The 21,699-nt window shown below is 33.3% G+C and overlaps 1 protein-coding gene across 3 annotated transcripts in view; it reads left to right on the forward strand.

Moving 5' to 3' along the window:
- Nucleotides 1-21,699, forward strand: part of LOC105834703 (E3 ubiquitin-protein ligase Su(dx)) — a 186,722-nt gene that overhangs the window by 5,255 nt on the left and 159,768 nt on the right. For all 3 annotated transcript variants that reach the window (XM_036290416.1, XM_036290415.1, XM_036290417.1), the window contains exon 2: nt 7,648-7,786. In XM_036290416.1, the coding sequence (XP_036146309.1) occupies nt 7,729-7,786 (58 nt within the window). In that variant the 5' untranslated portion in view covers nt 7,648-7,728. The remainder of the gene's footprint in view (nt 1-7,647; nt 7,787-21,699) is intronic.

Here is a 21,699-nt window from a genome sequence, read left to right on the forward strand (position 1 = left end):
TTATTTTTTTTAATAATTACTTTATCTTTAATGACTGAAAAGAGTATTCTGTTGATAATAAACACCACACTTTACATAAAACAAATAATGTTTAACATTTTCGCGTATGTACACACACACATACACACACACACAAATTACACACAAACTACAAACCAATTCTTGAATTAAGGAATAATCATTTTCCTGTCACAAAGTGATTATTCTTTAGCTCGTGTATGTATGTATCCACCCCCCCCCACACACACACACACACACACACATTACATACTAAAATTTTCTTAAATTAAATAAATATTGTTTATAAGTTTTGAAACATTTAATAAATTCATATATTCGTAAATTTACACGGAGAAAATTTTATAGTAAAATTATGTATGATTTTATTATTTATGATAGTAACCACGAACTGTAAGAAGAAATTTCAGAGAATTATATCATATAAGTAGTGTAAATATTGTCGTAATTTGATGAAAAACATAATAAAAATTTTCATAATTCCTTCTTGGCCCGCATTTACTATTTACCATAGTAATTTTTATCATGAAGTTTTTTCCGTGTATTATAAATCTATCACAAGAATTAATTTTATTAAAAATATAAATATCCTCGTTATTTAATTTTTAATTAAGAATATAAAGTTGAAACAAACATTTTATTTGCTTGTCATTTCCATTTTAATCGATAAAATTGTCTAATGTTTTTTGAAGAAGCATAAATTTTGTTTCAAGCATATGATAACAGCTTCTTTTAAAATTTATAATGACAGTTTACGACGTTTAAGACTATCATGAAAAAAATATTTTTTATTAAAAATAATCGTTATTTATTAAAAAATAAATTTAGTAATTACTTCTTTAAGCATTAGATCTGATATTTTTTGTACACATGTATGTACACGTACACACATACTTTTTGTCGTTAGAAAATTTTATTTTCATTAAAAAGGGTAAGGAACTATCATAATTCAAAGGGAGAATTTAGCGTTACGCGTCGCTTGTGAGTAGTCATTGTTGCTTGTTGTAACAACTCCCCCCGCGCGCCTAGCAATCTCATGGTTCAAGCGCTAGGGAGGGGCGGCCGGGCGCTCAGCGCGCTTGCATTTGCCGGTAGGCCGGGCTAATACAGAAAATTTTACAAGTCACTAACTTGTTAATTATTGCGAAAATGGAAAAACGGTAAGAACTTTTCTGTTCAGTTTCATGCGCTCTACCTGCTTATAAAAATCCCATAAAAAAATACCAGACACCCTGTATACAGGGTGTCTCAATGCACATGGGTTAATTCTAAAAAGGTAAAAAGGTAAAAGGGATTGAGATGAACATAAAAGTCCAATATTGTCTTGGGTTAGGTCTGTAAATAATCGAGCTATTAACATATGGAATTTTCAAATCTAATTAATTTCTATCGTAATTGTGAACAGTAAATATAAAAGCTTATCAAACATTCATAATAGATTTTTTCTGTGTTATGACTCAAGCGGATCGAGCTCTTCCTTTGGCGCGCTCTCATTCGCATAATTTGAAAAATTAATACCTTGATTATTGGTGAACCTAACCAGAGATTTAACCCAAGATCTAACCCAAGACAATATTGGACTTTTATGTTCATCTCGATCTTTTTTACTTTTTTACGAGCATTGAGTTGGGACACCCTGTATATATATATATATATATATATATATATATATATTTCTACATACCAATTTATGGAAAAAATAATGTCTTAGATTGTCTAGATTATATATGTAAGTATGTTTATATATATAAGTAAATATTTTCATATGTTCGTATGTATATAGAAGGATGTATAGATCTACATATGTGTGTGTATGTGTGTCTGTGTGTGTTATTTGTAAATTTTATTTATCTCTTTCTCCTTTTTTTCTTTGTGTAAGTAATGCTTTTTTTTCCTTATGTTATACATAGTTCTAATAATTTAAATAATTACTCGTAATAAATATAGCATACGAGTAATAACGAACAATTATTAGAACTATGTATAACATAAGGAAAAAAAGAAGGAAAGCATTATTTATATAAAGAAAAAAAGAGAGGAGAAAAAATACACACGCACGCACGCACGCACGCACGCACGCACGCACATGTAGGTACGTACATCCTTATATGTACATATATACATACATATAAAAATAAATACATACATATAAACACATTATTAGCAACGTTATTTTTTTTGTTGTTACCTAATATTCTTCCTTATTTCTTCTCTTTTTTCCCTCTTTCTCTCTCTCCTTTTTCGGTTTTTCTATAATTTATTTAAGATTATTAAACATTAAAATAAATTAATTTTGAAAATTATTATCGTAATAATATTCTTTTATTTCTTTATACTCTTTACTTTATAGTTCAAATAAAATAATATTTATGCAACACACATTTTTTTGTAATTATGGTATTAATAGTTTTTTTCTTAGAAACAAGCATTTGGCACCTTTTTTTACCTTTTTTTAAAAGGTAATTTTGTTAGGTATGTACATAGTACATATAAAAATAAATACACATATGTATATAAACACATTACACTGAAAAAAAGTAATATATTCAATAAGATATGTTAATGCGGGCTGCCAATTACAGGTATACTTAATACAATAATATATACTATTGCAGTATCAACATTGTATTTGCATTAATAGCAAATATTATTGTATTGAGTATTTTATGTAGTTAGCAGCTCGTAATCACATATGTTATTGGCTTATATTACATTTTTTTCTGTGTAGCAATGTTGTTCTCTGTTGTTACTGATATTTTTCCTTATTTCTTTTCTTTCTCTCTCTCTTACATTTTTCAGTTTTTCTTTTTTCTATTGTATCAATTTTCTTTTCGTATTAATTTTTTGTCACTTTTTTTTCTCTCGATATCTCTAGTTAAATTTATCTTTAAAATATTCTTCGTTTTTACTATCAAAAGATAAAAACTATATTTTATAATATTCAGGGAAAAACATGATTTACACAAAGAGAAAGAAGGATAAAATACACATGCATATATGTATATATATATATGTATATATATATATATGTATGTATATATGTATATATGTTAATGCGTACGTACATTTGCATTAAAAGGAAGATCTTTTCAATAGGAAGGAGATCTTTAGTCCCTATACAATTTTTTTGTAAATTTATAAAAACGTTAACACCTTTTTTATATTAAACATGCATGTACATCTCGTATTAAATAGAATAATTTATAAATATCATATTTGATGAATACTGATAAGATTTTTTGGCGGTTTTCTCTTAGCCTTGTGGCCAATATCGGTATTCTGTATGAGTTCCGCCAAATAAAATATTTTATTTCAATTTAAATATATGTTTTATTCCAAAAATTTATTTTTTTTGTTTTTAAGTTGATTTTTATTATTAAATACAAATTATTTTTAATTACTTAATTTATGTTAAATATATACACAGAAAAAAATGTAATATAGTGAATAACATTTGTGATTGCGGGCTGCCAACTACATAAAATACTCCATACAATAATATTTGCTATTAATGCAAGTACAATGTTGATACTGCAATAGCATATATTATTGTATTGAGCATAGCTGTAATTGGCAGCCTGCAATAACATACCTTATTGAATATATTACATTCTTTTTCAGTGTATACACAAATATACATGCAAACAATATGCAAATATATGCGTGCGTGTTAAATATATAAAAAGTGTTAACATTTTTATAAATTTGCAAAAAAATTGTATGAGGACCAAAGATCGCCTTCCTATTACTAATGGATATTTTACTGAAGCTTTATATGATGCGCATGCGCGAGAAAAACCGGCCCGTCTATTAACACTGATATTAAACTTATTCGCCCGTGTTGTCTGCCAAATGTATATATATATATATCCGTATAAATGTATTTTCAAACTCATTAAATTAAATTGTAGAATTATATTATCTTTATTATCAGAGTGTGCTATGTGCATATAGTGTAAATAATATAATTATGCAAATAGTTATTGCAGTTTATATTTTATATTTCTCTCTTAATATTATATATTTTGTTATATTGTATTTGCAGTTTTAAATATTAAAAAAATATTTTGCCTTATATTAATCTATATTTGCATTTGTACCAATGAAAAATGTACGTACGCACATACGTATATATATGCTACTTTTGTTATATATATGCATTTATACTTTATATCGTGTAATACGTTAAGTATTATGTAATTATGGTTTTTATGTTCTAATATAAAAATATACGCAGGAGAGGCAGTTATTGAATGTGACGCGACTAAAGAAATAACGCAACTTCTAGCGCGGCGCCTATAGCACGAGATTATCATCTCGTTTTGCCAATAATTGAGAATGATGGAACTCATATATTATTATATTTGGATGGATTTGGCTTTTTGCTCTTTAATTTTTGTCCTTACAAAATTTTCAAAATTTTGAAAAAAGGGGTGGGGGGTAGGGTAAATCAAAAAGTTTGAAATTTTTGGAAAATCTAAATATACTATTGGAAAGAGTATAAAATACCATAAATTTTTTTTATAAATTTTTTTTTATAAACCTTATATTTTCCAAGATATTCGCCAAAAACGAAAAAACGCGTTATTTTTGAGGGGTGTTTTTAACCCCTAAGCGTCGAGATACGCCGTTAAAAAAAAATATGGGTCTAATATTTTGTTATGTTTTACAACATATCAAAAACTCATTGAAATCGATGAGTGACAGTTCTGTCCGTTCCCTTGTGAGTGATGTAAAACACAACTGATTAACATTATAAAATATGCCACGTTATTTGTTAACTTTGACGCGTACCAAACAAATTTAATCATGTTAAAAAAATGAACGCGACATTGTACAAGAATGTCAAAACTTTATAATAAATAAAAATGTGTTATTTTTTATTATAATAAATGTATAGAAATTTATATTTATTAAAACCGCAAAATTTTATTGTAAATAATAAAGAAAATAAATTTAATTAGAATATAATAAAAAAAAAATTAGAATTGGTCTTGAACCCAGGTCACACGGATAGCAAAACAGTAGGCGCGCACTTAGCACTCACGGCCACCGCGCTTTATATCAAAAAGTGGCTTTTCATTGTACTTACCTTACCGATCAATAATGCACATATTTAAATGCAATTTTCTCAGAAACTAGGGCCCATTTACCAAAAAGCCGAAACACGGTCTTTGTTTTTTTACCTCTCCTTTCTAATGCACTATGGCTTGTTCGAAAGTAGGCATAGCAAGTGTTGGCATCTCCTTGTCCGTTCTACCTCCATGCAAGCACAATGTCAAAAATTTTCGGACTTTTTGTATATATATTTTATATCCTTTTGCTGTAGAAAAGATAGCTTTTGAAAAAATTGATCATGAAGTAATGAAAGTAATTATAACGTTACGCCTACGTTTACTCGAGACCAACGACTTTATAATCAATTTTTTTCGGAAACTTCTACAGCAAAAATGTATAAGATATAAAATGTGTATTTTGACAAAACCTACAATTTTTATTTGAAACATTTTTTAATATTAGGTGTACAACTTTTCAAAGTAAAATAAAAATATATAAACCAGCAGTGCAAGATAAATAAAAAAACAAAAAGGCGCTCGGTAGATCGTAGACATACAATAAGCTGAGGCATTTGTGAACATAATGCCATTGAAATATATCGATTTGTGTTTGCATCATAAAGTTATTCTTGATTGAAAATATCAACTTACGAGCCAAAGTCTCGTCATTTGCGGGAGGTTTTAATTTTTTGCTTCATTGACGAATGAAGAAATATGCGGTTGAGGCTCATCGAATGCTTTCAAATACGTATGGTGAGGCCGCTATTAGTGAAAGAACGTGCCGAGAGTGGTTTCAACGCTTCAAGAACGGTGATTTTGACGTTGAAGACCGGTCACGGTCCCATGGTGGAACTAGCTCGGCGTAGTGTATTATGAGCTACTAAATCCGACTGAAACAATCACAGGCGATCGGTATCGAAAGCAATTATGCGTTTGAGTCGAGCACTGAGAGGCAAACGACCGCAATACAACGATAGACACGATAAAATGATTTTGCAGCATGACAATGCTCGACCCCATGTCGCAAAGTTCGTCAAAACATACTTGGAAACGTTGAAATGGGAAGTTCTACTCCACCCGCCGTATTTTTCGGACATTGCTCCCTCTGGCTATCACATGTTTCGATCAATGACACACAGCCTGGCTGACCAGCTTCTGTTCTTATAAAGAAGTGAAAAATTGGATCGATTCGTGGATTATCTCAGAAGATGACCAGTTTTTTCGACGCGGGATTCGTATGCTGTCAGAAAGATGGGAGAAAGTAGTGGCCAGCGATGGACAATACTTTGAATCGTAAATGTATAACCAGTTTTTCGCAATAAAGTCTCGAATTTTGAAAAAAAAAGCGGCGGAAGCAAGTTATACACCTAATGTTTTTAAAACTTACTGAAATAAATGTAAAAAACCTTAATTTTTCATGTCCCACACAGCACACGTTTTTTAGAAAGTTTTCTGAAAGATATCTAAAAGATATCTTCTGTCAAATATCTTTTAAAAAGCTTTTTAAAAGATGTGCTGTATGGGGGATCTTGAAAGTGATATGTGGATATTTTTATTATAATTTTTGTAATCAGGATACGTTAGTATACGCAGTTTTAAAAAATTGAAGGTATTTGTTTTTTAGAAGGGCGTAACGTCTTACTTGATACGGTATATATGGCGCACTTGGGCCTATGGATATTATTTCACTGCAGCACTGTCAATTTATTAATATTATTTTATTTATTGATATTAATTTTCTATGCTATTGCCATCGTTAATTTAACTAATTATAAATATTAGAATAAAAATGTACTTGTAATATGAAACTGAGTCTTTCGATGGAATTTAACTAACAACATGCCAAATATTCCGGTGGCCCTGTTATTTGTTGCTAACACTGGCATTCCGCGCGAACAGTAAAACGGTGTGATGGGGGTTGCTCCTGTGCGAACTGGAAAACTCCAAGCGGCGTCTTTTGCTGAATCAAATATAGGTAAATTTAAGATTACCTATTTGGTTTGCAGGAGATTTTGAAAATTTTGAAGGAGTATTGAAAATCATTTTTCTACTAAAAATAGAAGAATTTATTAAAAATTAATAGAAAAATGTAACACCAAGATCTATTCAAGATCAATTAGGCGATCTTAACTTTATCCATATGTTTAAAACTTTTACCGGTCGTGGAATTAATTGGAAGCGATACATTTGCACGCGATGCTTTTCACGATATTTTGCGCACCGTTTATTTGCACACCGTTCAGTTGCACACCATTTATTTGCATACCGTTTACTTGGATACAGTGAGAATAACTATGCCGAGGGCACCCTCCCGACGGGGTGCGGTAGTGGGGCCTAAGATACCTCTTGCACCCCCTGCGCGTGCGTGCGTGCGTGCGTGCGTGTCCGTTTTTTTTGTCTAACTGAACGGTGTGCAAATGAACGGTGCGCAAAGTATCGTGTCCAAAAGCACCGTGTGCAAATGCACCGTGTTTATTTGAACCGTGTCTAACTGAATGCCACCCAAATTATTTTACTATTATTACATTTATTTTAAACTATACTTCTAAAATTTTACTTGTGTACATTGCAGATATCGCAAGAGAGAGTGATTCAGTGAGAAAATTATGATTTCTTTGAAGTAGTCACCTTGAATCGCAATAAATTTCTTACAATGTCTCATTGCGAAGAGGATGCGACGTCCCCTGGTTTTCACCAATTAAGTATTACAAGTAAGTGTTGTACGGAATTTCTGATGCAATAAGATATTAAAATATATTTCTGTTAGAAAAAAATCTTAAAAATTAATAGACAAAGCACTGAACAATGTTAAAATTACAAAAGGAAATGAGTTATGTAAAGTGTTAGTGCGCAATAATTATGTAACCAACAAAATGGTATCAAGGGAGGGATGTCAATAAGACCATTTTTTTAAACCACGTTAGAATTACTTCAAACTGCTATTTTGTACTTCTCGATGGAACTCGCAATTCACTAGTTTGTTCAAGTAATTAGATGCTGAAAATAGGACATTCTTAGATCTCAGATTTACATGGGATATCACGTATAGTCGCAGTATCTGTCTCATTTTACCCTATTATCATTGAGTCACCATCACCATACTTCCTCAAAAATTATTCATATACATATACGTATATACACACAAGCACGCACACACACACGCACGCACACACACAGAGACTAGTAACTGGAGGTTAATTAGCAACTAATTCCGTTAAATAATTTTATTCATTGTTATGGCATATTGAACCAAAAAAATGGAAAAATCGCAAAATGCTATTAAATTCAGCGGTGCGTTTTCGAGATATTGAGAAAAAGGATAGGTTTTCAAAGGCAAATAAAAAAATTGCTAAAGAACATTTTTGTAGGAAATTAAGTTTTCTATCGGATATGTATGTTTGAAAAATTTTTACAATTCTTTAAAATAAAGCAAAAAACAAAAATTGTAAAAATTTCCAATTTTTACATTTTTGTTTATAACTAATATTTGCTTTAACAGAATCGACTGTACGCTTACAAACTTGAAGTATATATTATAACAAACAAAATGAGCACTTGTTAAAGTATTTTCCATTAATTGTCACCGAGATATCGTTGACGGAAGTTAGACATTTTTACTCAGTTGTTCGCTTTTGCGGTTAGATTTGAACAAAAAGTATTTTCTTATATTGCTTATATCTTGAAAACTAAGCATTTTATTAAAAAAGTACAAGACATCTTTTTTCTTGCAAATTAAATTTTCTATCGAATGTACATATGGAGCAATTTCATGAAAAAAATACTGGTAAAAAATAATACATCAGCTAGACGTTTTGATTTACTTATAAATATTACATACATATAAAATAAATTAAGACATTACAAGTAAATTATTAATATTTATATATGTAAGTTAAAATTTTAGACTTAAAGCTTTTACGGCCATTGACGTTGCTTCCAATAGAAAGGGCTTCCGGATACATACCGCGTTCTGGTACAGCGTTGCGCCGACGTTTCGCAAACGTAGTTTGCATCATCAGGGCTAGGAGCTCCGATACTGAGCTCTCTTGGATTGTGACCGTTTTTATATATTTCTTGTCTTGGTAGTAGGGATGAGGGTAAGGGGAGCGAGCGGAGTTGTTTGTCCAATAGTAGCACAGTTCATTGGCCTACTTTGGTCAACTGTTGGCCAATCTTAATATAATATTGGCTTACTACTTGCCAATTAATATGTGCTGTTCAAAAATGTTTTTAATTGACCAATTAAAAACATTTCCGCAGAGCACATATTAATTGGCAAATAGTAAGCTAATATTACATTAAGATTTGCCAACAGTTGACCAATAGTAGACCAATGAACTGTGCTACTATTGGACGAACAACTCCGCCTCCTTCCTTCATCCTCATCCCTACTACCAGGACAAGGAATATATAAAAACGGTTACAATCCAAGAGAGCTCAGTATCGGAGCTCCTAGCCCTGATGATGTAAACTACGTTTGCGAAACGTCGGCGCAACACTGTACCAGAACTCGGAATGTATCCGGAAGCTCTTTCTATTGCAAGCTAAGTTAAAATTTTTTATATTAATCTTTTATAAAAAATGCGTATTATCTAATATTATATTTATTTCCTTGTCAACTTTTACAGTAAAATCTTCTTAAATTCTACTATTTTTGCATTATTGCATTTGATGTCTTCACACTCTTTACAGAATATTGTGCATTGCAGCCCCAATTTCTTGCAACTACAATTTTCTTTACAATTTTTAATGCACTTGCATAATATTATATTAATGTCAGTAACGAGTGTGGTGCAGGGTCTTTTGTTATACGAACAGGCATTATTTATGGTCCATTTTTTATGATCTTCTAACCTTCTGCAACGGATTTAAATTTTTACCATACCACTGTTGGATTTGAAAGTATGCTCGTCTTTCATGTAATTTGCCGGCATCAGCAGTTGGAGGCAGACACGAAGGAGTGAAAGAAGATTTTTTTGACGAGCGAAAGATATAAAGCGGCAATTTGTTAAATTTGTATTATTACTTTTCGATCCGCATAGTAAAGCTATAATTTTTTTGGACGCTGCATTTGTTTCTTCTATGGTTGCATCCTTTTTTAAAAATGATGGATTTTTTTTACGTAAATTTTTAATGTTTTTCAAAACAAATTTTATAAATTTATTTTTCCCAATATTGTAAAATGACGATGTGGTATCGCACCTGCTGAAAGCGTGCATGAAACCAATTAGATGCTTATATTGAGGATGTATGAAACTGTCTGCGTTGTATAATTTGTCTGTTTCTCTTCCGGAGCTTGGCTTAAGTAAATAAATATTTTTAATATTTTATGATAATAATGACAGAATTACAAGGATATCGATATCTTGATCAATTATAACAACATTTTGAAACAGTACCGATTTTTTTGTGCTGTATTAATTATAAGTATGATATAAGCATCTTTTTTTTGTTTGACTTGCCTCGATTTTTGCTGCTTCCATTTTTCTATTAAAAATTTAATAAATCGTTTTTTATTATTTTATTATTATTATTATTTGTAAAAAATTTGTCGGATTTTGTTAAGAGTTTTAAATCGTCTTTGATATGTAATGCAGGAGCAATTAACTTACTGCGCCTAAGGCATTTAGATTTTTTATTCCCTTATTTGGTTCATCTGGATATCTATCAAAAACGGTACATTATAGGATTTATTTTATTTTTTCTATTTTTTATTATTTTATGGACACTTTTTCGGAAATTGTTTTTTTTTTTAATATATGCATAAGATAAAAAATTTAATTTACAACAAAAAAGGTGTTTTGTATTTTTTTCATAAAATACATAGTTTTCGAGATGCAATATAAAAAGTACTTTTTATTCAAATCTAACCGCAAAAGTGAAAAACTGAATATAAAAGGCTAACTTTTGTTAACAATATCTCGGTGACTATTAATGGCAAATATGGCTTTCGCGAATGCTCATTTTGTTTGTTATAACGTATACTTTAAGTTTTTTAAATTAAAATAATGTAGGTAGTAATTAAAAAAAAGTTATAACCAAGAAACTAAATTTTTTTATGGTTAAAACGTAATTTTATCCTTACTATTTTTGATTATTTTATACTTTTTCAAGATATTTTTTTCAATATGTGCTTTTGATGGGAAATTTAATTGCCAACAAAAAATGTGTGTTGTACTTTTTTTCATAAAATGCATAGTTTTCGAGATATATGCAATATAAGAAAATACTTTTTGTTCAAATCTAACTGCAAAAGCAAAAAACTGAGTAAAAATGCCTAACTTCCGTTTCCAACGATATCTCGGTGACTATTAATAGAAAATACTTTAACGAGTGCTCATTTTGTTTGTTATAATATATACTTCAAGTACTTTTTGTAAGCGCATAGTCGATTATGTTAAGGCAAATATTAGTTATAAACAAAAATATAAAAATTCGAAATTTTTGCAAATTTTTGTTATTTTTTGCCACCGATTTTGTTTATTTTTTAAATTTTAATAAATTGTAAAATTTTTTTTTTAATACATATCCAATAGAAAATTTAATTTCCTACAAAAATGTTTTATTTTGTTCATACTTGCCTTTGTTTTCGAGATATTTCGAATTTAGTGAAAACTTATCCTTTTTCTTTATATCTTGAAAAACGCACCACTAAATTTAATAACATTTTGCGACTTTTCCAGTTTCTTGGTCCAATATACAATTAATAAAATTGCTTGAAAGAATTAGTTGCTAATTACACTCGATTTTGAGCTCCAGTTACTACCTGTTATGAGTGACACACTCATAACGATAAGGTGTCAGTAACACGATAACGTAAGTCGGTCAGCTGCAGTCAGCATCGAGCGCATCGCGCGAGGTTTCGCGCAATCCGCTCGACAATTAGCGCAATGCTCCGTAGACAGCACTTGCTGTCTAAGCAATAATTTGGAATACTGACCGATTTACGCCCTCACGCAATCCTCTCCTTTCGATCCAACTACCGAATTATCGGATATATAAACCGGCGAAAGAAGGTGAGGATCGGGTCAATCCGAAGTAGACAAACTAAGACTACACACGGCACTCTGCTTTGCGGGGTCGTGTATCGCCGAGATAACTTATTGTAACCACATACCTTCCTCGCGAGATCTCTGGCAGCGATCCCAAATCGTACTCACAACGAGGGGTACAACATAACTTAATGTGCATATATATATATCCATATATATATACACGGTGAGTTTTAATAGCTGTCTCAACTTTTTACCATGAGAGACGGAATTACCGACTGCAATCTTAGTACACACATATACGACATATGCATGTGCAAATGCCGTACATGTGTGTACTAAGATTGCAGTCGGTAATTCCATCTCTTATATTAAAAAGTTGGGACAGCCAATATATACATATATATTGATCAATTTTGTTTATTAATAATTCAGTAAATAATAATTTTAGCCAAAATTGGTACAGCAACTTTTAGTTTAAAATTTCATCCTTTCTCACTCTGTAAAATAAAAATAATTTATTTTGGGACACTTTGCATGTGACGCATTTTAAACATACGGCCAATTTTCTTGTAAGCGAAATATCAAAAAATGTGTTAGACAAAAATTATATGGTTTACGAAAAAATTGCCCGTATTGTGAGTCACCTTGTGTGTGTGTGTGTGTGTGTGTGTGTGTGTGTTATTATTTACTGAATTATTAATAAATGAAATTGATCAATCAAATGGCGTGCAGCAGGAGTATGCAGAAGTGTAGCCATGGTATACCACGGGCTTTATGCGCTTATCACATTTCTTTACTTAAAACTTTATTTTAATTTTTTGTATTAATGAATTATTAAATAAATAGATTTAAATTAATAAATAAATAGAGAAATAAATAACTAAATAAACTAATAAGTAATTTAAAAAAATTAATACAATTAGTGTGTTATACATAGGTATAAAAAAAAGATTGTTGATAAAAAGTATTAAAATAAATTGTTAGTAAACAATTTGTTTAAACAATTAAAAAAAATATTTTGGCATGTGTCAGTCATTAGAATAATTTTGATCAATTTTTTGTAACGGAGTTATTAATTTTTACTTAACAGTTTTTTAATGTTTAAACAATTTGTTTAAAAATCTATTTGTTTAACCATTTTTTAGTCAATTTTTACTGAAAAAAATTTTTTAATGTTTAAACAATTTGTTTAAAAACAATTTGCTTAAATAAATTTGTTTAAACATTAAAAAACTGTTTTTAAGTAACAACGGATTAAAAAACTGTTTAAACATTTTGTTTCAACGATTATTTAAACTTTTTTGAAAACTTTTTTACAAGGAAACCTCGTAAACTCGAAAATTCTGATTTTAATGAAACTTGACATAAATATGAAAGGGGTAAATATATGAATAGTGCTTATAAACGGTGTAAAGGGTTGAAACCGCCTTTCAAAAGTTGAGGGTTTTTGCTTTTTCTCGATATATCTCGTAAACTAAACAAAATATCAAAAGATATTTTATACAAAAGTTTTACAACATAAATACTTCTATTTATTTATGTTGTTCATTTAAAAAAAAAAATTTTTTTTCACAAATTCACGCTTTATACCTTTTTTATGTTAAAGGGTTAAAACCATTCTTCAAAGGTTGATACATTTTTGCTTTTTTTTCGATATATCTTGTAAACTTAACGAAACATTAAAAAATGTTTTATACAAAGTTTTACAGTATAAATATTCCCATTTACCCGTTGTTTATAAAAAAAAATTTTTTTAATAAAAAAAATTTTCAATAAAATTGACTTATGTATTTAGCATTTATAAAATAATTATACTATCTTACACTACGTATCGGTCTTTTTTTCTACTTTTCCAATATTCCACGGTTTTTTTATAGTTACTATTTAAAATTTTGTTTCCTGTTTTACAATTATCTTTATTATCAGGTAATTATTATTATTATTTTCTACAAATTCTTTCTTTTCATCTGTTACAAATTCTGTATCAGGTAAATCCACTTCCCAATAATTTTGAAATTCTAAAGCAGCATCGGTGTGTACATCAAATGCTACATTATTTATTGCATTTATTATAATATTCTTTATTACTTTATATAATTGTTTTTTTTATTTGTAGACGTTGGTAGAATATGTGTAATTTGACATAAAACAATTAACATATTAAGAACATTTGCAAAATTTATGTGTAACATTATGCTTTGTTTGATTAAAAATTTAAACAATTTAACAGAATAATCAAGTACACGTTAGACGGAACTTGATATTGATGTGAAAACGTAATTTACATCATTAATAAAGATACCAAACTTTTATTAATATCTGATTTTATATATGATGCATATTGTGCCATGACGAATATAAAACATGAATATAAAATATGTGACATACACAGAATGAACACAGTGTGAAAACAACGTAACTACTCTAATATGGCGCAACTGTCATAAAAAATAATACATACAGGAATGCAGATAATATAAATATATAGTATTATAACATAGATAATATGTACATAAGTAATACAAATAATACTTAGTATAAGATAGTATAATTACTTTATAAATATGCTACATACATAAGAGTCAATTTTATTGAAAAATTTTTTTAATTAAAAAAAATTTTTTTTTTTTTAAATGAACAGCGTAGTTAAATGGAAATATTTATACTGTAAAACTTTTGTATTTTTTGATGTTTCCTTTAGTTTACGAGATACAGGGTCACTCAGAACAACTTTAGGTCCGTAAAATGACGTATTCCTGACGAATTCTAAGACAATTTTTCCTTTACCAAAATTTTATTTGAAGCATAGTTTTTAAGTTACAAGCCAAAATAGTTAACAAATCACGCGTCGAGTACAGAAGGCAGGCAGGAGCGGCGCGCCACGAGCGTAACGCGGGCGCGGCTGACTATCCTCGTCAGCTGACGAATGATTACCACCGCGTAAGTCACTAACTATTTTATCTTATAACATAAAATTATGCTTTAAATAAAATTTTGGTAAAAAAAAGATTGTCTTGGAATTATGTTAGAAACACGTGTTCCTTAAAATCACTGTTTAATAACCAAAAGTTGTTCCGAATCGTCAGCCGTCGGACGCTGCAACCAGCTAATTGCTACACGCGATGTGTGTGTATGCCGTGTGTGTGTGCGTGCGTGCGTGCGTGCGTGCGTGTGAGAGAGAGAGAGAGGGAGAGGGAGAGACGGTGGGATGGGAAAGACGTTCATACACAACGCCACGCAATTATTTCCGAGATTTATCTCATTCTTATTCTTATCCTTATCATCTTTCTTCTTCACCAATCTTCCTTCGACGTAAAGAAAACTTTTACATGGCGACGTGTATAAATCCGGCTGTTGTATAAGTATCCTTATTTTGTCGCTGTATCCAAACGTGGTGTTGGCGTACGGCGATTGTATGTATGAGTCTCAATCTTGACGATGCTGTTGTCAAAGATCGGCTCACCTCCAATGTTCTAGATGTTAGACATGCTAGATATTTCGTACGACGAATCCCAATGATTTTAAAAATTCAACGTTTGACGCGGTGAGTTTCTTTTTATCAGACGATCGAATATTTTTAACTGTCGTACAATTTATGTCACACGGCCGAATATTCTTGATTGGCCTAAAAATTGTGTCCTTCATCTGCTCATTCAACACGAGCATCTCACATTATCGTCTTTGTACGTATAATTTAACGGTAATCTCCTCTTCGCGAAAATCGAGTAATTGACCGTCCTGATTCACAATGCGAATCGTCAAATCAGTGCTCCGTGCGATTGGAAAATAAATGATCTGTGCAGGCGTTTCCGATATCTTATATCCTGGTGGTACTCTCGGTGAAAATTCGTGTATCGTGTGTACGCACTTGTCGTTGCTTTACGCAGTCACGTTACATTCTATACGAATAATGTTTACGTTTATGATATTTATAGGTGCATCCGATTCATGTCACAATCGCGATTCAAGAATACGACGCGATGAAAATCCCAACAGCGATCCAATGTTAGGTTTAATGAAATTTATCCGATAAGCATACATAATTTCGCTCTTCATTGTATTATTGTTGGCACGAATCACTAGTGGATATTCACTTTCTTCTTTATCTTTGCGAAACGTTCTCTTTCTTGCAACATCGGGATGAGATTGTAAAATTGCACGTTTCAAATATTTATCTATATCACGCAATTCATACGATCCTTCGGGAATCGTAATTTCCTTATCGTCTTTGTCGTAAAAAATTTGTTATTTGACGAATTTACATTAGGTATGATATAGTATGTTTCAAAATCTGTGAGGCCGAGCTTGTAATCGCCATCGCTCAAATTTACGGCTGGAAAATAACTTACCGCAAGGATGCTACTTTTGCCGGTTAGCATAAACGTCAGTGACATGTTGAAACGAATACTGAGTTTAATTGCGCAATGGCCTTTAAATTTATTATTAATTGTTTGAAGAAAACGCAGACATAGTTGGCCGCAGTTGCTTTGATCATAACGTTGATAAGGCGTGTGATTGTACTCGATCCGCGTTACATCTAAATATTGCACCAGTTCTTTCGGTGGTCTAAGATTGCCGAAACTATCAAAGTATACAGCGCAATTTCCTCTTTTTGCGTATGCCACCCAGTGTGTACCTGATCCTTCAGCATTATCTAAATTTACAATACCGCTCTCGTTTCGACATGCTCCTACCGTTGGTAATGCTGTACGCATAAAAGTTCCTCTAAAGTATGGAATGCGCATACGTTTTGCTAACTGTAGTAATTGTATGTTGGTAGTTGCACCTTTTGGCATTTTTAACGTCTTTTTGACGTTTTTTTTGTCGAAACTTTTTGTCCACGCTTGATGGAGCGAGATAAACTCCATGACCTTCCATGACACGATTATGACGTTTCAATTTGTCCAGCTGACGCTGTGCTGCCTTTTTATCATTCACAACCTTTACTATTCCCGCCGTTCCGCCGACCAACGATCCGAATTCCCAACAGCGGTAGAATGGGTAAAACACCGATGCGTTTCGCTACCTGAAGTATTCGTTTACTCGCTCTCCTTTTTATCTCTTTTTTTCTTTTTCAAACTCATACCAATTTTCGTCTTAGTTTTCATAGCTGCCCAAGCGGCTGCTGCAGCAGCTCTTTCTCCGAAAGTTGAATTGTTCGCTGTAATGCGTTTTCGCACTTCCGCAGCGAGTATATTGTCAGCTGCGTGTCTGTCGGTGAGTTTGTTGCTCCAGGAGTATGCAATGTCGTATTCGCGACACGCCGCGTCCAACGGATTAATACCCCGTCTCTGGCCAATCACTTTTTTAGCCTAGTACCCGGACCGCAAAATTTATATCCTGGTATGTGCAGTTTGAAAGGAAGCGCATTTATCGCACGATTTAACAAGCCGCGACCTACCGCTGGCATTCGCGACAATTCTTTATCAACGGTGCGGGGCCGTCGATGTGCGTCTGGTGCAACGATTGATTGTAATGTTCGTAGCAACGACGATAGCTTCGAACCTCCGGATCAGCCTTTGTATGTTCCGGAAGCCTGTCCCACATGTGTTCGATATAGTTGCCACACACGCGTAACAAAATAGCTTTTGACACCAATTTTAACTGCTCGGCGCTCAAATCAAGTATATCGGAGGGATGTGACAATATGAGGAACATTTTACATACTGAGCAATTTTGCTCAGCGCGTCTCTATAAATAGATCGCTCTTAATATAATTTTTGTCAGTTCTGTTGCGCCTTGCGGTACAACAAAATATTTTTGCCGTACCTTGCGGTGCGACAAAAGATCTTTCGGGATTCGTTGCTGCCCAAGGAGTAGGAACTCGCGGAAAGAGGCGGCTTTTGTAGGCAGGGTCCTCAAATCACTCACTCACTGATTCTAAGTTAATTTGATATAAAAGATTTATTTCACTGTGGTTGTACATTGGTTGCAGTCGGCGAAGGTGCCGCGTCGTATTACACTTGATTAGATACGGCGCGTGACTCGGAGTTAACGCGTCGTATCTTTGTTCGCTTGAGATTTGCTTGCGGCTAAGTCCCGAACTCGTACTTCACTCGTGCGGGCCGTACGTATCGGCTTGATTTCTAATCACTGATCTCGCTGGCCGCTGTTCAGCAGCAGCTTAAATAGTGTTGCGGATTTAATTATTAGTGGGGGCATCGGGCCCTCCGCATGACCATATATGGTCATTCCCGCGCGCATCCGGCGCGCGGGAAATATTTGCGAGCTTAGCAACAATTGCCAAAATGCAGATATGCATTTCCGGTGGCATGATTGTTGCTAAGCTGGCTTCGCTAATTCTTTAAGGTGGCTGGTGCGTTGCCCAGTGCGATGACCGGCCGGCAGCGCACGAGGCATATGTCACCTGACACCTTATGATAGCGAGCCTTCCTCGGCGAGTTAAATGATAATTTGAATACTTTACTTGTAATATAATTTTATTGGTTGTGTTCCGCTCACAACAGTTCTTATGAGAGCATAGAGGGAGAAAATATGCGGTTCGTACAACATTCACCAGCAATTAAAGTAACAAATTTCGATGACAGAATAATGTCCGAAAGAAGGATACGGAGGCATGGGAACATGTTGCCGAGTTCTATACGCGATATAATTTGCGGTCTGTCAAATTGTGGCAAGACAAACGTATTAATAAGCTTGCTGGAAAGTCCGCATGGAGTACGTTTTGAGAATGTGTATGTGTACTCGAAATCATTACAACAACCAAAATATCGATATTTGGAAAATTTATTGACACCGATTGAAGAAGTTGGTTATTTTGCATTTTCCAATAACTGTGATGTCATTCAGCCGAGTAAAGCCCTTCCGAATTCCATTTTTATCTTTGATGGCGTGTGATAAGCAAGATACGATAAGAGACTACTTTGCAATGGGGCGACACGTGGACGTCGACTGCTTCTATCTCTGTCAGACGTATGCAAAGATACCGAAACATACTCGACAATGCGAATTTGCTAATTTTATTCAAGCAGGATGGTACTAATTTAAAGCATGCGTACAACGATTATGTAAATACCGACATGTCTTACGAGGATTTTAGCAATTTATGTTATATTTGTTGGCAACAAAGTATGGATTTTTAGTGATAGATAAAGATAGTGCGCTCGCCGATATCGAAAAGGATTTAATGACTTCGCAATACCATAAAGCAGTTAGTTGTTTTCGATACGTTGACCAAGTAGCGTTTCTCAACATGGATAACACAGATAACAGTATGGATCGTGAGAAGATTGTGAAAGAGATTGCGAAAACGAGTGATTCAATTCGAAAAAAATATTGCGCTTTGAAAGTGGGTAAAGTGCAAGAAAAGATGATGTTGGAGAAACACTTTAAGCCCATTGTCGAACCATTAAAACAGATTGTTGAAAACACCGCAGAACCAAAACCCAAACGAAAGCGATCAAACGCTTCGTTTAACAATTATATAATGACCTCTACTCCTGTTAAAAAAATAAGAGACGATCAAAAACTACCAATTAATTTAAATGAAACATCGCAAATATTACATCATAGTGATTTATCGTACAGTCATGTACCTTCTGTCGAAGACGTTTTTGAAATCGCAGTCAATGAACCGCTTGTGACATCTGTTCGACAACAGTTGGAAACGTGTGAGGGATGTGAAAAGTTGCACACGCATTATGGTCCATTAGATTTAAAATATATGGGAGCTGTTCTGAGTAAAAAATCAGTCATCATAGATATTGTTTACGGAGTTTATTTCACCGATATTGGAACGATGTTCGGTGATAAACGCATCGACATACATAAGAATGACAACATAGTCATAGATGGTAAAATATACGCGGAAACGTCTGGTCTGTACGAATTAATTTTCATGAAAATGCCCAACATGTACACGAATAATGACCTGCAGAATTATAAAAACATACTATTGGCGACAAATGCATATAGACGCGGGCATATTGCACATAATCAAGTAATGGGCAACAAAGGGTCTAAATATAAATATAATTGCACCCTTAGTAACAGACGCAAAAATTGGACAAGGTATACCTAGCGCTATTACATTAAATGATAACAAGATTTGTTTATTAGGATGATCCCAACGAGCTTGTGGATCGCCTTCGATTGCTTGAGGCCTCAGGCAGAACATAATGCTCACGACAACGAGATTCTATCAATTATCGAGGATCATTGCAAGGCTGGTTTTATTATAAATTAAAACTGCGTGAAACAAATCATTTAGTCAACATTGAAATGCCAATCAACAAGTTTGGAACATCGCTCGAAAGAGATGGTGCGGAACCATACTATCAATGGAGCAGATTAGTCAGAAATTACGTCCGCGGTAACGCTCTTTGCATGGTTGCCACCGATTTGGATGCAAAGTCGTGCAAGATTCGACGTGTAGCGTTGCCTGTAGACGATAGTGATGCAACCAATAAACGATACGTACATTAGACTGTGAAAATTTTAAAGGATCGACAGGATGAAATCGAGAGGAAGATTGAGACACTTTAAAGTAAGTTGGAAATTACAGCTCATATGCTAAACGAGTTTCAAAGACAGCTCGACGCGGTGACTCATCGTGCAGAGTAAAAAAGTCAGTACATCGAATATATGCACCATTTACATGCCATACTCTGAACATGTCTGAGAAACAATTGCTGGTTGAGGAGTTGCATGCTCCGGCGAGAAGAAACTTTCTTCGAAGATGCGTCATAGTTTGCAGATACGATGATCTGTGGCAGGCGGATGTGATTGAGATGCGTCTTTGCACACGATTTAACCGAGATTATCACTATATACTCACCGTTATCGACGTGCTAAGCAAGCATGCATGGGTTGTGCCGTTCAAGACTAAGAGTGATAGCGAAGTTGCTATTGCGATTGCAATGATAATTCGGAAAGATGGAAGATGTCCGAAAAATTTGCAAATAGACAAAAGAAAAAAATTTTATAACGCAAACATGTAGAAACTACTAAAAAACATAACATTAATCATTGATCCCTGCAAAATCTCCCCGCTGTGGGTCCAGTAGTTTCAGAGTTATGCTCTTCGAAGCAACTCCCGGTCAAAACCAAACGTTGCAAGGTTGTAATTTGTAAAGTACAGGACTATCTGTGATGAAAAACAAATCAGAAAAATTTGGAAATGGGCTAAGCCGGTTTTGTAGGTGTCGCTCAGAGTGTCCCTGGTGCGCCCCAATACCGCTATCCCTTTTCAACCCTGATTCGCAATTTCTTAAGACTGACAGTGGTGACAGCGATTTGCGTCGCGTCCGTCCAACCGAGAACAACTTTCGAGCACGGTTGGGCTTTAAAATCGTTACATGTCGAATGTAACATCCCTGTAACATCTCACCCTTCTATGACCTTTACCATTCCCCGAGGATGGGTTGGGCAACTGCTTCTAAAACTAATCAGCACCCGCAGGTGCCTCCATGCGTCCGGAAAATTCGGAAATGTGCTAAGCCGGTTCTGTAAGTATTGCTCAGAGTATCCCTGGTGTGCCCTGATACTCTCATCCTTTTTCAACTTTTATTTGCGACTCCTTAGGACTGACAGCGTTTTGCGTTGCGTCCGTCCAACCGAGAACACCTCTCTAGTACCGCTTGGCTTTAAAACCGTTAAATGTCGAAAGT

This window comes from Monomorium pharaonis, chromosome 7 (assembly GCF_013373865.1).
Source record: "Monomorium pharaonis isolate MP-MQ-018 chromosome 7, ASM1337386v2, whole genome shotgun sequence".
NCBI lineage: Eukaryota > Metazoa > Arthropoda > Insecta > Hymenoptera > Formicidae > Monomorium > Monomorium pharaonis.